Here is a 15,938-nt window from a genome sequence, read left to right as displayed (position 1 = left end):
ACATGCTTTCTTACTTTTATGAAAAACCTGCTCCTATTGTTGCCATTCCCACTGTCTGCGTCGCATCATTATTTAAGTCTGTCCTGCTGACCCGGAAGAAACTTGCACTGACAAAGGTGGTCGACGCGCCGTTGTGCAAACTGCTACATTCGGGCTCTGTGTCTGCGTTCCCCGCATCGGGCTGATGTCGGGGAGCACTCGCAGTAACAGTGCACTACCGCATCGGCTGGGTGGCCCGTCCGCAGCGTGCGTGGTGCTTCATTTCCACTGAAAATGAAGAGGAACGCTCGCTTGGGCAGCATTGAACACGAGGGGCTCCGCGGCGCACTCGACATGTGACACTGTGCGGGTCTCCATATTGAATATTTGAAAAATGAAATTGTAGATACAGTCGACTCTTGTTACAGTGGGCCCTAATAATCCGACAAAAAAATGCCTGTTTTATCCGAAGTCCGTAATATCCGAAACGCCTCACTCCCGAAACTTCGGCCACGATGTGCGTGTCACGAATTTCAGGGCTCCAGAAATGGACAGAGACACAATTCAAATATGTTAAAGAACACATATCTCAAAGAAAAAAATTTGAAAATAAAAATAAAACAGCAAACTTCCCTGACACACTATAAACACTATACACACACGAGACACTCCAAAAACTAGCTACACACATAAAAAAAACAAGCCCTCAACTACATATTGTACCTCCGCTTGACTAACCAACCCGACGTCACGAGCAAACGAAGGTTCTGACTGTCGCCGGTCGTGTTGGACTTCGGCCCAGCATTGCAAAGGACATTGGCCTGTGTGGTTCGAATGCAGCGTAGGCGTTGACCTCCGACAAGAGCGATGAGGTTGTAGTCTTCTGCAGAGAACCCGCGTGGCACTGGACGTGGTCTGGGCCAGTCGGCCGTTGTGCCGCTGACGTGGCCAGGTGATTGCCTTCGTGGCACGGAACAGCAACCGGTTACGGCAGCCTGGAGTTGGACCGGGGCCACAGAACACAGCTATGGCGACGCAGTCAAGGCTCAGGAGCTGGAGTTGTCGCTGGCCAAATCACGAACGTCCCCTCTCCGGTCCGTGGTCCCCGAAGCTGCTGCCTCCTGTCTCCAGAGCACAGCTGGAGATGCCACTGTCTTGCTTCTCAACCGCATCAGCAATGCCAGCTCATCTCCGCCTGCGTCTTCTTTTTCTTAATTTCTTCTTCTTTCATGCTTCACGTGTTTCTTGCCTGTGTGTCCCTGCTCTGTTTCGTTGACCGGCGTCTTCGTCTTTTTCACATTGCCATGCAGGTCTTGCCGGTGACTCATGACATAGGCTCCCATTTCAAAAGTTTTTGCACAAAAAAACTGCTCATCACACGCTTGTCACACCAGGTTCAATATGTCCATAGTCCACTGTCCTTACATCACCTCATGACACCAAACGATTAATCTCGTTACTGCACTTAAACACAACTCTCTGCACAGCAAAATACAATTTACACTGCTTGTTATCTTGTTAATTAACGTCCGAACCTAAGTAGCTCTACTCAAAAAATCCGCACCCATGTTTTCTCTTCCTTTAATATATTCGACATGAAAACAGTACTTTTGCTAAGCGAGGCTCCACCTTGTTACTTTTCCGTTTGTTAACTTAGCCTTACTCAAGAATTCCGGTGGCTGGTGGTCCGTTTGTATTCTGAAACACTTGGCAAACAGGTAAATATGGAACCTTTTGACAGCCCATACCAATGCCAGGCATTCTTTCCCCACTGTAGAATGATTTCTCTCCGCATCATTGAGCTTCTTGCTGGCATAAAATAGTCGATGTAAAACCCTGTACTTTTCTTGCAAGAGCACCGCTCCCAATGCCTTGTCGGACGCATCAGTGTGCAACACGAACTTATACTCCATATTTGGGGCTAACAAGATTCGTGGTTCCGCCATTTTTTCCTTTAATGTTTCGAAGGCTTTACTGTGTGATGAGCTCCATTTCACCACATTACTAGCGTCTTTCTTCGTAAGTTCTACTAATGGCGCAGCTATATTGGCGTAATGAGGTATAAACTCTCTTTAGAATCCAGTCAGCCCTAAGAATGATTGAACCTCCTTGGTTTTTGGTTGCCCCGCCGCTTGGATTTTTTCTAAAATGTCTTTAGCAGTGATTCTGCCCATGCTTAACTTATGTCCTAGGAAAGAAGCTCAGGGTCTCTACCAACCGGGAAAACCGGGAATTCTCGGGGATTTCGAGCAGTCTGGAAAAACTCAGGGAAAACTTGGGGAATTTGTGCCTCTGTCCGGGAAAATTAGCTGTAACTTTATTGAAAGGGTTGAAAGTCGCGGTAATGCTGGCTTGAGTAACCGACAGGAATCCTAATGAATCGTCTTTGACGCCCTGTCGTCGGCTGGAGGAGTCGCCAGTGTACATTCAGTGACCGACTTTCCAGATTCCCGATAATTTGGACAGCTTCGCGGCACCACCACATACCCCATAGAGTCAATGTATCAGAACGCCTGAAATTTCGGGCGCAAGAACTCTTCGCTGTCCGATTTTCCGGACATTTTGCCCTGGCCGGAAGTCCAAAACGGCATTAATCAAAGCCACCACCCCTGCCATTTTGATTACCTCGCCATCTCAAACCGGCTCTCTCACACACAGATCTGCTGGCAACTGTAGCCACCACTGCGGCAACGCTAGGCCTAGCTGCTTCGACGTTCGCTATGAAGCTTCTTGCCGTTGGGTGCCGCATTTTTTATTGAAAGAATTCGCTGCTCTAACAATGGCACGGACTCCGCCTTTGTGGTCCTCAAGATTGGCTAAGAAGCTTGGAAAGCACGATGCGTTGCATAATGTCGGTTCACTAAAGTCGGCTTCGCCTCTATACAGAAATGTTACTTGGTGAAGCATACGTAAAAGTATTGCAGTGAAGCATAACACGCGTGGGAAGGGGCTATTGCCACGAGACACGGTATGTATTCCTTAATTATGCACACGTGCACCCGGTATTTCCAGTCACAGTACGAGCACCAATATGCCTAATACATGTACCTACAGGCCTGCAGAGTGCTTTCGAATGTGCCTGTGGCGGATTGAGCCCTTAAGGGCAGTAAATGACATGCATTCATGCATTTATTTTTTCCAACTGGCCGATTTTTCGGACGTTTTCACGGCCCCTAGGGAGTTCAAAAAATTGGACGTAGACTGTGCAACTGATCAAGAAGATGCTTCAAATGGTCCGTTGGGCAAACGAGTGGCGGAAGGAGGACAAGAACAGAAAGGACCTACGCATTGGGGAATGAACGGGAAAGGAAGCGTGCTGCTGCCGTTTTGAGCTCAAAAACAAAGTGTTGGCTGATGCTGAGATGCAGGTGTCCCTCATCCAAACCAAAATAAACTCTTTAAAACAGTGAAACACAAGACAGGCGTCGTGCGCGGGCTGAGAGTATGCCAGGACAGTTGAGGTTGACTTACGAGCTGTTGAGAGAGAATCTCAATTGTGACAAAGTTCAGGCCTCATACCACTGAGATTGCTATCAGTTGATAGAAATAGCTCATATCTGAAAATATTTGCTTTTGTATGCATCTCCTTTTTGTTTGTATTTGAGAATGTCTGACTCAATTTGCAATTTTTTTTTAAACATGTTATTTGCTTTGCATTGTACTAACTCCTCCGTTCTATTCTTTTGTGGAATAACATGAACACTACTCCTTAGTATTCAAGTTGGATTAAGGGTTTTTTTTTAATCATTTTTTCATATGCTTACTAAGAGTGACAGCATCGGGCGGAATGTTTACAGCCCGTCTTGACATAAAACATAGTTCTGCATCACTCGGGGAATTTGGAAATGTCAACTTGGTAGACACCCTGAAACTGCTTGGAAGGCAAATTCACATTTCGTTGACTTAACAGTTAACTTCGCTCCTTGGATCCTTCGAAATAGCTCTTCTAATGTTTTTAAGTGCTCCTCCCACGGGTCAGTTGCAACCAGACTATCATCAATGTAGTGCTCTACATTTTGCATCCCATGCAAGACTCATCTCATCAGTTTTGTGAATACTGCTGCAGCTGTTTTTAACCCAAAAGGCATGTACCTAAAGTGAAAAAGTCTGCTAGAACACGAAAATGCTGTTTTATCCTTGGATGATGCTTCCATGGGGATGTGCCAGTAGCCTTCCGTGAAGTCCAGCTTTGAATAAAACTCCTTGCCTGCGACAATCGCAAAGACAACATCAATCCTCGGTATAGGCTCGGCATCCGCCTTCAGGACGTTGTTCAAAAGTCTGAAGTCCACACAGACTCTGTTTGAACCATCGGCCTTCTTGACCACGACTAAGGGTGTGCTGAATGCTGAGTTACTCTGAGTTACTCCTTTCTATTATTCCCTGACGGAGCATTTCGTCCACTCCTTTCTCTATCGGTTCTTACTCCACCAGCAGTAGAGGGTACTGCTTCACGTGTACTGGTGCCTCAGTCATGCACTGCAGTTTGCATTGCACTAATTCTGTGCTTCCTGGAAGGTCTGAAAACAAATCGCTGTTCTTGTACAGTAGAATCAAAGTTCTTCATCCTGTTTTTCCAAAAGGGATGGGTTAATTACTACGTTTTCTACACTCGTACTCTTTTTAGAGCTGTACGTGGGCATTTCTGCCGCACCAGTTTCGTCGGTAACGACCATGCAAGCTATTGTGGAATCTTCTTTTGTCTCTTTCTCCTCGTACTTTCACATATTTATGTGAAATACCTTCTTATGAAACTCTGCATGAGGAGTTCATAATCAACATCATTCTCCTTTTGAGTCGCCGGAAAAGGTCCCTTCCATTGCATCAGTAGCTTGTTGCTATCGCTGGGAAGGAGGACCAGAGCCTTGTCTCCTGGCGTCAGGCCTTGGTTCACTGTCCTCCGGGAGTAGTACTTCTTGTGTCGGTGTACACCAATAATTCACGAGAAGCGGCAACTGGGGTATGTCGTCCAGTTATATTGTCGGCTGTACGGACCAGAGCCCAAACCCCACAGCAAGGCACCCATGGCAGCCCTGAAGGTACCTGCAATTCAGTGGTTGGGAATCACGCCCGCCGATTTCATGGAGGAGCAAGACAAGGACGAGTAGGTCAGATCATGCCACAAGAAGATAGAAGAATTAGTAAAAAGGAAAAGAAGCCGCACTACATTTAAGTTTGCTATAGTGCAGCTCCTGGAAGTCGGATTCCAATCAAAGAGGGCATGCACCGCACTGTAGCAACAAAACTACAACCAAGCATGAAGAAAGTGCTTGACGACTTCAGTCCTTTGTTCGCAACAGTTCCTGAGTGTACCACCCTTCCTCAGCACTGCATAGACACAGGGTATAGTGTGCCTGTGGGATGCAAGCTCCATCCAGTGAATGCTAAGAAGCAGAAAATTATTGAAGGTGTGCTACAAGACCTCCTAGAGCAGGGTCTTAAAAGGGGAAGCAGCAGCCCTTGGGCTGGCATCCCATTGCTTGTCGCAAGGACGTTGGCAGGCTACCGGCTAGAGGTAAGCTACCAACCATTGATTGCACTTACCAAAGTACCTGCCTACCCTATACCTCAGAACAGTCTGGCTGCTAGCACAACTTGGCCGAGCTCAGTGCTTCTCTAGATTCGATCTCTCCCATGGGTTTTCCCAGATTCCTGTTTGCGATGCCAACATTAGGGAAACAGCCTTCATCTGCCATCGGTGTAGGCTTGAATTCGTCAGGGTACCCTATGGGGTGGCAGGTGGCCCGGCAACTTTTCAAACCTTGATAGATTGTGTGCTACAGGGAACCAATCACCATTTCGCTATGACATATTTAGATGTTCTAGTCTACTCGGCGATGCTTGAGAGTGTCATTGAGCAGGTGAGGGAAGTACTGCAATGTATTGAAGGTGCTGGCCTTCCGATTAACCTGGACAAAATACAGGTGTGTCGTCAGTCGCTTAAGTTCTTGGGCCACATTATCTCACCTGGGCAGCGCAGACCAGATGAATAAAAGGTGCATTCAGTGCTAGATCACCCAAGACTCAGCACAATTAAGCAGTTGCATGCCTTCGTGGGGCATGCTCGTAATTATAGAAACTTCATCCCGCACTTCTCATTGACAGTGCATCCACTCACAGACCTTTTGAAGAATGAGCCATGGCAGTGGGTAGAAAGTCAAGAGCAGGCTTTCACTGCACTCAAGCGCTCCTTAGCTCAATTAGCAAGCCCGGTGTCACACGTGTGCAGGTAAACGTGAACACATCTTTTCATTTAATTTTATTACCTTAAAGACCTGCGAAGGGGTGGGAGCAAACATTCAGACGACTGATAGTGTTCAATACAATGAAAAGTATTAAAAAAATTATCTCGCTCGATGGCCGCGGAAAGTTGTGCTCAAAACGTTAGAGGGTAGAAGCGCGGTTGCAGCAGCGAGCGAATTGGCCTTCAAGCTGTCTCTCACTTCAGCACGAACTAAACACCAAAAGCACAGTGCATATATGAAGCTACCACCAGCACTGGGCACACTTTGTCCACATCGCAGATCGCTTTCAAGATATGGCGCCCATGCGGCCGGGCTGTAAGCAGCAACCGCCGGACTAGAATTGCCTAAAGCCCCTTAAACTTCGTAAAGTATTCACACTCTCCTCCTCTGCCTTCGCTCCTCCTCATTTCTCCCCCTCTTTCATGCCCCCTCCTCGACTGTGGCACCACCTACACCGTTCGAGCATAGCAGATGACCTTTCGCAGAATGAATGCACGTATGGCAAGATGGTGCGCTTTAAGCGATCGTGTTAGCTTTGTAGCTCCGAGTAACTTCGTGTACAGCATAAAATTTCTGTATGGACGGTTATACAAATTCGGTGATGGCAGCTGTTTTTTCCTGTTTTGACAACTATTCTTTAAAAAGGTGTATGAACGAGTGCTAACGCTGTGCCATGACGACTCTGAATGTATCTTGTGCGCTGCAGTCAGGTCTGCAACATTCGTCAAGTGCATGTCGCAAGATCTCGTTGTGAATGGTTGTAAATAACGCATGTACGATCGAATGCCAACATCCTGGCCTCCTGCAAGCCCTCAGTAGCCTAAATAAACCGCGCCGTCCTTACCATGTGAATTCGCAGTGCATATCAGCTATGACGTACAACAGCCGACAGAGGGCACAGATGAACGCTGCTCTGAATGTTCGAAAGAGTATTACATACAAGCTACAGTGCCACCAACGTGCGTGCATGCCAATGTTCTATGCACGCGCAAATGCTGGTGCTATTATGCTTCTCGTGCCTCAAAGTCGACAGAAATGCGTACGGCCGATCATCAAGCCGGGATTCTGCGTATATAGAAAATTAAATCAGTTTTCTAGTATTCGTTCACGAAGTGGGAATGCGATAACAGTACTTCATTCAGACTGAAACTGCATTATTTTGTCAGGTTAGTGACTCGTCACAAATAACATATCGTCGTGAATTAATTCGTCTGTTGACGAAGTGACGTACTTGTTGCAAACTGAATTGCACTAAGGTGCATGCATTGAGGACGGTTGCGCTCGCTCCAAAATGACATTTGCGAGATATGAATTTAGTGAAGGGATGACCATACAAGGAATTGCCACGCTACGGTGTGGCATAAATTGCGGTAAGTGAAATGATGCAATCGTTCATATTGAGGCACCATTTGCTCTCTCATTACGTGTGTTTCAGAGACACAGTGGTCGAATGAGCTAATAGTTGAACGAACGAGTAAGCGAACGACTAAACGAACAAGCGAACGATGACTAAACCAACCAGTGAGCGAGCAGGCTACCGCACATTTTCTTTGCGAGTGCTCCACCACAGCATCTTAACTTAAACACACTTTAAAGCTGACATTAATTAACACGTACGTCTCAAGGACTTGTGATGCTGTCGTTCAACGACGAATGCGGTTTCAAGAGAGCACGCACATTTTTCCTTTGTATCGCAGATCTACGGTGCAACCGCCAATGACGAGCACGAACAAAATAAGCAATCAAAGCTATTCGCTCTAAAGAAGGCTAGTTAGTAACCACAAAATGCAGACAGTTGCTTTCTCTAAGATGAGTTTTCACACTCGATTCTGAAATTTTGTCAAGAAGAATGCGCTGAATCCTAAAGGTTTCGTAATTGTGTTTTCGCATGCAGCTTCGCGTGCCCGCGAATTCAAGCCTGTTGGCATACAGTACGATTAAGCGCACCCAGTACGACTATGTACTGCTTGAATAAATAAAGTACAAGTTGCATTTTGATCATGTTAAAGCGTGCAGAGAAATGGCAACATCCTCAGTGAGCTGTGCAATATCTACTATATTATGGCCTGCTACAAATTATGCAACCCTGACTCATACTATACTATGACAGACTTGCAACTACCTCGTATAGTCGTGTGGAGAATGTTGGTATGAAGTTCTCTCTCCCAATTCGATGAATGCACGTCTTTCTTCTTAACCCACAGCAGTTATTGGATGGTATCAAGAAGAACTTCTTGCCTTTGCTGAAACTATTTTGGCATGCGAAGGCGCAGCATGTCATGGTAATGGAAGCTGCCATAAACTGACGTCGCACTTGCCACAAACAGCACAGAAGAGCAACAGTGCCAACATGCGCTTCTCACCAGTCTGTAGATGCTTCTCAAGCGAAAATGGCACCCAAGCGTGACTATAAACAAACAAAGCCGGTGCGAATAGGAGGCGGCATTCTTCAATGTGTGGCGCTACTTTATGAAGTTTAAGGGGCTTTAAAACTGCCCTCCTCCCCCCCCCCCCTACCGTGCCTCACGTGTGAAAGAAGACTGTGTGCTGCCGCCCCGCCTTCCTCCTTCGTGTGTGCGATATTGAGCTGCGATCGTCAGCTGACCCACACAAGTCAGTTGCCAGGCTGTGTAGACACGGCAAAAGTCTGTTTTATATGCCCGATTTTGAATAAAATTGCCGCTAATTTTGTCTGCTGTAGCCGATAGTCCGTTGTAGTGTGGTGGGTTAAAAGTGAACTTCGTTGCATTAATAAGATAGGTAGAGCAAACTAAGGTTGAAATAAGGTCTGTTATATCCGAAAGTCTGTTGTACGCGGGTCCGTTGTAACGAGCGTAGACTGTATTTGATTCACAAATTGAATTATTCGAACTTTCACTAGTCGACTCGTTTAGGTGATATTCGAGTATTCAGATACCCCTACGTATTACATAGCAAATCATTATTGAAATGTGGTATGCCTCCAACAGTTTACTTGGTGTTGTGTCCCTGCTTTCTCCTTGTACAGTGGAATGTTGTTAATTTGAACCTGCTTAATTCAAACTTGCGGTTTATTGGAACTGACGCTGGGGTCCTGTAAAAGTTACACGTCTATTTTGGTGTGTGAAAACACCCAGTAATTCAAAAGCATAAATGTTTGCAAAGGTCAATACAGACATACCGTGCCACCAACCATTCTCTCTGCAGCACACCAAATTGGGAGGCGCCGCTTCTGACCCTGCTGTGCAGCCGCGCATCTGCTGCTGCTCCCATCTCCCATTGCAAGTGCCGTATTTTGGCGCATACATGTATAACCCAGTCCACAATATTAAAAAAAAATGAAACGAAAAGGTCAGGGTGTGCGTTATACACTAATTTCGCCATGAGGTGTGGCTTCACAGCAGAGAAATTTTTGCCTTAAGGTGTGGCTGAACGGCAGCACACACCGCACTGCCATGAAGCTGCACTTTTGGCGCTCGTGTGTTAGCTCATTGCACATGCGCCACCTAACGAGTCCCCCATTCAGTGAGCTTCCTTTAATTCGAACTCTCTTTGATTCAGATGAATTTTTGGGCCCCTTTGAGTTCAAATTATCTAGATTTGGCTGTATTTTGATATTGTAGAAGAGTGCCATGCATGAGCATTTATTTACCTTTTAGCTACTGCAGCTTTATTTGTGGGAAGAATTAGCCTTCTAAGGAGCAACATTCAATTTAAGCCCAGGATAGTAAAATCATCACAAGGGCTTTCCTCTTTGTTTGTATGTGTGTGTGCGTGTGTGTGTGTGTGTGTGTGTGTGTGTTTGTGTGTGTGTGTTATGGTGGGCGAATATTCAGTTTAAAGGGACACTAAAGTGAAACAATAAATCAGTTTAGACTAATGAAGTTCAGACTAATGAAGGCAGTCATTTAAAAAAAAAAATTGTTTGATTATTAGATGAGAAAATGAAGGTCCAAGTATCAGTATTTGAATTTCGTGCCGAAACCCCAGCGCCGGTACGTCAGCGTGACGTCAGGGATCCCAAAGTATGTTTTTGCATTTGGGCCGCGTTGGCTGAACAAAGGTTCCCGAAACTTGCCATGTTTAATATTTTGTTCCTTTAGAACACAATGTAGTCAATCTGTACCGCTATATATAATTAGTAGGCCCTAGAAGATGCCATCAAAACTCAAGACGTCACAGCCCCCAGGTGCGGGAACTTCAGTAGGCGTCACCACCCATATTTCGTTCTTGCGCTTTTTCTGGCTTACCAAACATCTTATCGTTGTAAGAGTGATGTTTTTGGTGTTGTAGAATGGTAATTTACTGATTCAGAACAAATCATTTTTCACTTTAGTGACCCTTTAATAATTGAATAGATTTAGGTGCACGTTAAAGAACCCCAGGTTGTCGAAATTTCCGGAGTCCTCCACTACGGCATGCCTCATAATCAGAAAATGGTTTTGGCACGTAAAACCCCATAATTTCTTTTTTAATAATTGAATTACATATTATACGCTAACTATTCACATATGGAAGGGAACAATTTGGTATATTTGAATCGTCAAACTAACCAAATATCTTGCAACAACCTACTGTGAAAGTCTTGCTACTGTTCTCTGTCTGCTAAACAAAGTATCACAAATTATCAGAAGTGAAACAACAAAAGTTTTCGAAGCAGTGCAGATACAAAATGGGTAATGCAAGCTTTGTTTTCGGCTTCGTGGTGGAAGCACACATGACAACCGTGATTTTTGCTTGTAGTCTGTCACTTAGTGTTTTTGGAAGTCTAGCCACGTAGCAGTATTATTTTCTCCTTTACAAACAGTGACGTTTTCGTTTCATTGGGCTCGTTTACGTGTGTTTATGGTACACAAGTCCTTCAGCAGCCTTTTCTTTTTCCACAGACAATCATTTATTTAAAATTTTTGGAAAGGTAGTCATGTAGCGACCATTAATTCTTGCATATTGTTTGTAACCAGACTATAATATGTTGACAGGCTACTTGTGCAGTTTTTTAATGACAATTGATGATCTTGCCTATAAAACTGATCGTTTGTTCCTTATAATAGCTGTCTTTTTGCACTAGTCAGTACGGATGTGGTACCCAATTACTCCAATATAAATATTTCTGCTATAAATACATGCGTCTTCGTTTGGTTATTCCATATTCGATTTAATATTTGATACTTACTAGTATTCATATTCAATTTATATTTGAAAAAATTTATATTTGTCCGCACTTCTAATTTGTGTTGGTAGCTGCGTGCATCATTTAATGAGTCTCCTTTATGACAGGCACAGTCGTAACTGTCTTTAAGCGAACAGGTGTTGTGCTCCCATTGTTCCTTGTTTCACCTTTCCATACAGTTGTTGCCAGTGAAATGAACAACCAGAACATTGCTTGTGCAGAGTTATCTCATCATTGACACTGCCACGGCATTATTGCTTACAGCGGACAAAGCCTTCCGAGACATGAAGGTGCTCAAGCAAAGCCAGTCCATCATTGTGAGCGGAGAGTCCGGAGCCGGGAAGACCGAGTCAACCAAGTACATTTTGCGCTACCTCTGTGAATCGTGGGGGAGTCACGCAGGACCTATTGAGCAGCGAATCCTCGAAGGTCAGCCAACCACATTAAAATTACTCAATTACACATTACTTAACTAGAAAGTGAGTGGCACAAGAACTCCGATTTAACAGCTTATGTGGGGAAAGAAGTCACAGTAAGCAGGTGAATGCATCTCGCTTGCTTGGTGCTGCAGCCGACATTTGATTAGAACCATGATCAGGTTTATGTTAACTGCTCCCCAAGAATGAAGTTCTTCAGCTTTGTGACACAACCATGCGTATGAGACCAGGGCCGCTATTTTGTAGCGATGCCTTATGCCTTATTCTATGTTATTCTTATCATCCACCACACACGGCCGCCTGATCCCGTTGATAATGTGGGCAGACCGTCGCTCTGACCACTGGCCAAGCGTGTAAAGCCTGAAAAGGCATAGAATCGGAAAAGGCATCGCTACAAAGTACCGGCCCAGTGGGAACACTGGATTCACTGTGTATGTCTTGTGAAGTAAGTCATTGTGAGCATATTTATGAGTTTCATTCAGAAGTTCTAGTTCACGCACTACTTTTGCACTCCATGCACTTTTATGTATCTCTTTTACAGTGCTGATAGAATTAAATGGCTGCTAGCATAGTAGATCAGTCTCCAGGTACATTTCGCTCAGAGTAAATTGAGCGACTCTGCTTCTCCCTCGTACATGCTGGCTGTTTTTCTGCCAGCATACTGCAAAACTTCAGTGATAGCTGAGGTCAAGAGCTCTTGCTGTCAGGGGTCAGCCCTTCAATTAACAATTAGTGCTGGGTAAAAAAAAAAAGACAGTAGGCTTGTGTGACTCTGTAGAATCACAGCCCAATTTCTAGCAAAGCTGTTTATTTTGAGCAGTCACATTAAGGAATTAAGGTACCTGTAATTAAGCCACACACCTTAAAAGATTGCCAGCGTGTAGTATTTTTGGGCACTTGCTTCAGAAATTTAAGCAAAAACTGTACTTCACCCACACCACCTTCAACGTTGCATGCATATCAGCCGTAATGTTTCCTTAATTTTCACGAAGTTTGATTTTGGTTGCTCTTATAGTTCTTCTAGCACAGCTATTTAAATTCTACATGACTTAGAATGCTCTTATAATACTCTGGAACGCTTGCATAAGTAATTTACTGCAAAGGTCATAATTGACCCATACACTTTGAACTTTGCCTATACATGGTGAGGGGAGGGGCAGCATAAGCGTGCCGAGAGCTTCAAGTGAGGCGAGGCAAGGCAAGGCACGGTTCTCAGAGTTGCCAGAGGAAGGACCAGGTGGCATGAGGGTAGCATCGAGAGAGGAAGGAAGATGCAGGTGACGCGCAGTGTACATGGTGTCGTGTGTACAGATGGACAGCATGTAGACAGCGTGGGGAAAGAGTCGCAGAGTGCAGTAATAAAGTGAATGTTTGCAACAAAGGGGTTGGCCTGTTGTCATTTGTAACAAGTTGGAGCTCATCCAGGATCGACATGGATATGGAGGCGATGAACGTGCCTGAAGAGTTGCTGCAGCATATGCAGGTGCAGACCAATGGCTACGCCATGCACCATGCAATGTGAGCAAATCACGGCAGCAGTTTTGACAAAGGCTAATGGCAGTCGAGGCAGTTCCGGCAGGTTCTGTAACAGCAATGGTGGCAGTTCAACAGCAGCAGTAGCAATTCAACCATCAAGTGACGCCGCTCTGCGTCCCACTGGAAGTCAGCTCCCTAAATACAGCAGATTTGACAACATCCAGTCTCCCCAGGAGTTTTTGGACCAGCTAGAAATGTTTTGTTTGGTCAACGATGTCGCTGCTGACGAACGGTTTACCCACTGCCTGCTGCTTTGGAGTACAGTGCAAAGTTGTGGTGGCGCTTCGTGACCATGTTTGTGTTGTGGAAGGAACTTACGGTGGCTTTCATTGTGGAATTCTCTTCTATTGATGTGGAGTGCCGCTTGAAACAAGAACTCAAGCTTCGCACACAGAGCCCAAAAGAAAATTTAGAAGAATTTACTCACACAATTGCGGCCTGTTGGGCCGGATCGGCGACGAAGTGTCAGAATCGGAAAAGGTTGACTGCGTGTTGCGGCAAACGCAACTGCAACTCCAAGACTTGGTAGAGGGCAAACACTTTGCCAACCTCACGGAGTTGGTTAAGGCAGCTGATGGCCTCATAGAGCGTACTTGGAGGCAGTTGCAGTACAAGCTGCTGCCACCTCCGACAGCCTAAGTGGTGAGGAGCCTTGCCTTGCAGTCAGCTGTGAACACAACTGGCCTGTCCGGAACACAGCCCAGAGTGTTGATGGCTGCAGCTGTCATGCCGTTTCAGTCTCTGCGGGTGGCATCCTACTGGCCGTTGCATCCCACGGCGATACAGCCATCCTACCATCTAGACCAGCTGCATCGACTGAACTCTCGTGCTATAAGGCCACCTCTCGCAGCGCCATCATAGGGATGTGAAAAATGTGACTCTATGGGATTTACCTGCCGTGTTGGCATACTGGTCCGCCCCGTTACTACAAATGCAACAGAATCTGACAGTGTCCAGGAAACAGGAGGCGGTAGGTGCCACCCCGGCGAGCGTCTACGTGACTGCGCTGCAGGTAGCAGTTTCAGCTGGCAGGAAGGAGCCCCTCCTTGAGGTGCAGATTGGGAACACTACGTTCCAAGCCCTATTATTTATTTTGCGCAGCGGATTTACGAGAAACTTCAATGTAAACTACTAACATACTCTGCAGGGCTTGGAAACCCAAATTAAGATAAAAGTAAATGCGATGAGAATTAATGCTGCAGTACAGGTGCCAATCATGCTTTATTCAAATGAACCTTTACGGCACTCGACTGCCCACTGCCGTGATTCCCGCCAGCCTGCGCGAACTTGAAAAAAGTCGGTAAGTTTCTTTTGCACTTTGTTTGATCCGTGAACCAAGAGCTTTCACTCGAGTTGGGCAACGTCCAAAAGGAGGCCCTCTGCAGCGTCACGTGCACAGATGAAGTTCCGGATGTCGTCTATGTGCCGTAGTACCTCGGCGAACGTGGTAGGCACAGGCACGGCGTCTGTGGCGTCGTCGTTGTCCTCGTCTGATGTCGCAGCGGTGTCGGCACTAGGCAAAGCCTCCTCGATGGCATCATCCAGTGACACCTCGCCGCAGATCACAACGTTGTCGTCGGCCTCCACGTACTTGGCAAAGGTCGTGGTGAGGTTTAAACCCTCGAAATCGTCATCGGTGAAGCCTGCATCGGCCTTGAGTGGCATCGAGGTTGCTGCGTCTCCAGCAGAGGAGGCAGTCTCTTGCTTAAAGCCACAGTGCTTGAATGAGTTAGTGATTGTGCTTACATTGCGTTCCATGAACTGGCAATAAAATGCATGGCGTTGAGCACAGTGATCTTTTTTTCTGACTCGTTGCGCTCCATAGCCGCCAGCCGACTCTGCACTAACCGCTTCCGGTACCCTTGCTTGACGCATTAATGATGCCGGCTCCATCCATCAGTGACTCCATCCACTCGTTCACCGTCGAAACGTCCACAGAAGTGCTTTCTCTGCAGGAGCGGCTGTACACAATCCTGTTTCGTTTTTTAAAGTGATCCAGCCACCCGTTTGATGCCTGAAAGTCGTCGACGCCCAGGTGCAATGCCACAAGGTCCGCCTTTTCTTTTAGAATGGTGCCGTCAACGTTGATCGCAGAGCTCCGTGCTTGATGCAGCCACTTGACGAGAACTTTTTCTAACTTCTCATGCTGTCCTTCTTTTGCCACTATCCGCTTGAGCCCGAACTTGTTGGCATTCTGCAATATCACCACTTTGTTTGCCAGGATTGTCTTAAGCGAAGATTCGGGTATCTTAAGGTCCCGGACAATGCTGGCTTTCGTGGCTCCATGCCGCTTTTCCGCTTCCTCGATAATATTCCGCTTATCGCCGAGCGACAGAACTGTCCGCTTTCGGGACATCGTGCGGCCTGTTGCTCCACACAACTCAAAACCTCCACTGAACACTGGTCGCTAGGATTACGACGAAGAACACGTGCAATAAACCTAGGCCTCTCCGCACTACCTTGTCCGAGATCTGCTGCTGGGAAACTGGAAGGGTAAAAACGCTTACCCAATGCGACGAGAGGCGACGCCGCCGAGAAAAGTGGGAGAAAGTGATTGTGGAGAAGAAAAGGCGCTGCTATTTCAGCACAGCG

General features: G+C 46.2%; 1 protein-coding gene across 4 annotated transcripts in view; it reads left to right on the top strand.

Annotated features, from left to right (window-relative positions):
- The window catches only part of jar (Myosin heavy chain 95F jaguar), a 143,860-nt gene that overhangs the window by 23,778 nt on the left and 104,144 nt on the right, over positions 1 to 15,938 (top strand). For all 4 annotated transcript variants that reach the window (XM_055065755.1, XM_050170300.2, XM_055065756.2 and 1 more), the window contains exon 6: positions 11,638 to 11,802. In XM_055065755.1, the coding sequence (XP_054921730.1) occupies positions 11,638 to 11,802 (165 nt within the window). The remainder of the gene's footprint in view (positions 1 to 11,637; positions 11,803 to 15,938) is intronic.

The sequence above is a fragment of the Dermacentor andersoni genome, chromosome 6 (genome assembly GCF_023375885.2).
Source record: "Dermacentor andersoni chromosome 6, qqDerAnde1_hic_scaffold, whole genome shotgun sequence".
NCBI lineage: Eukaryota > Metazoa > Arthropoda > Arachnida > Ixodida > Ixodidae > Dermacentor > Dermacentor andersoni.
This window is presented reverse-complemented; position numbering and strand designations above follow the sequence as displayed.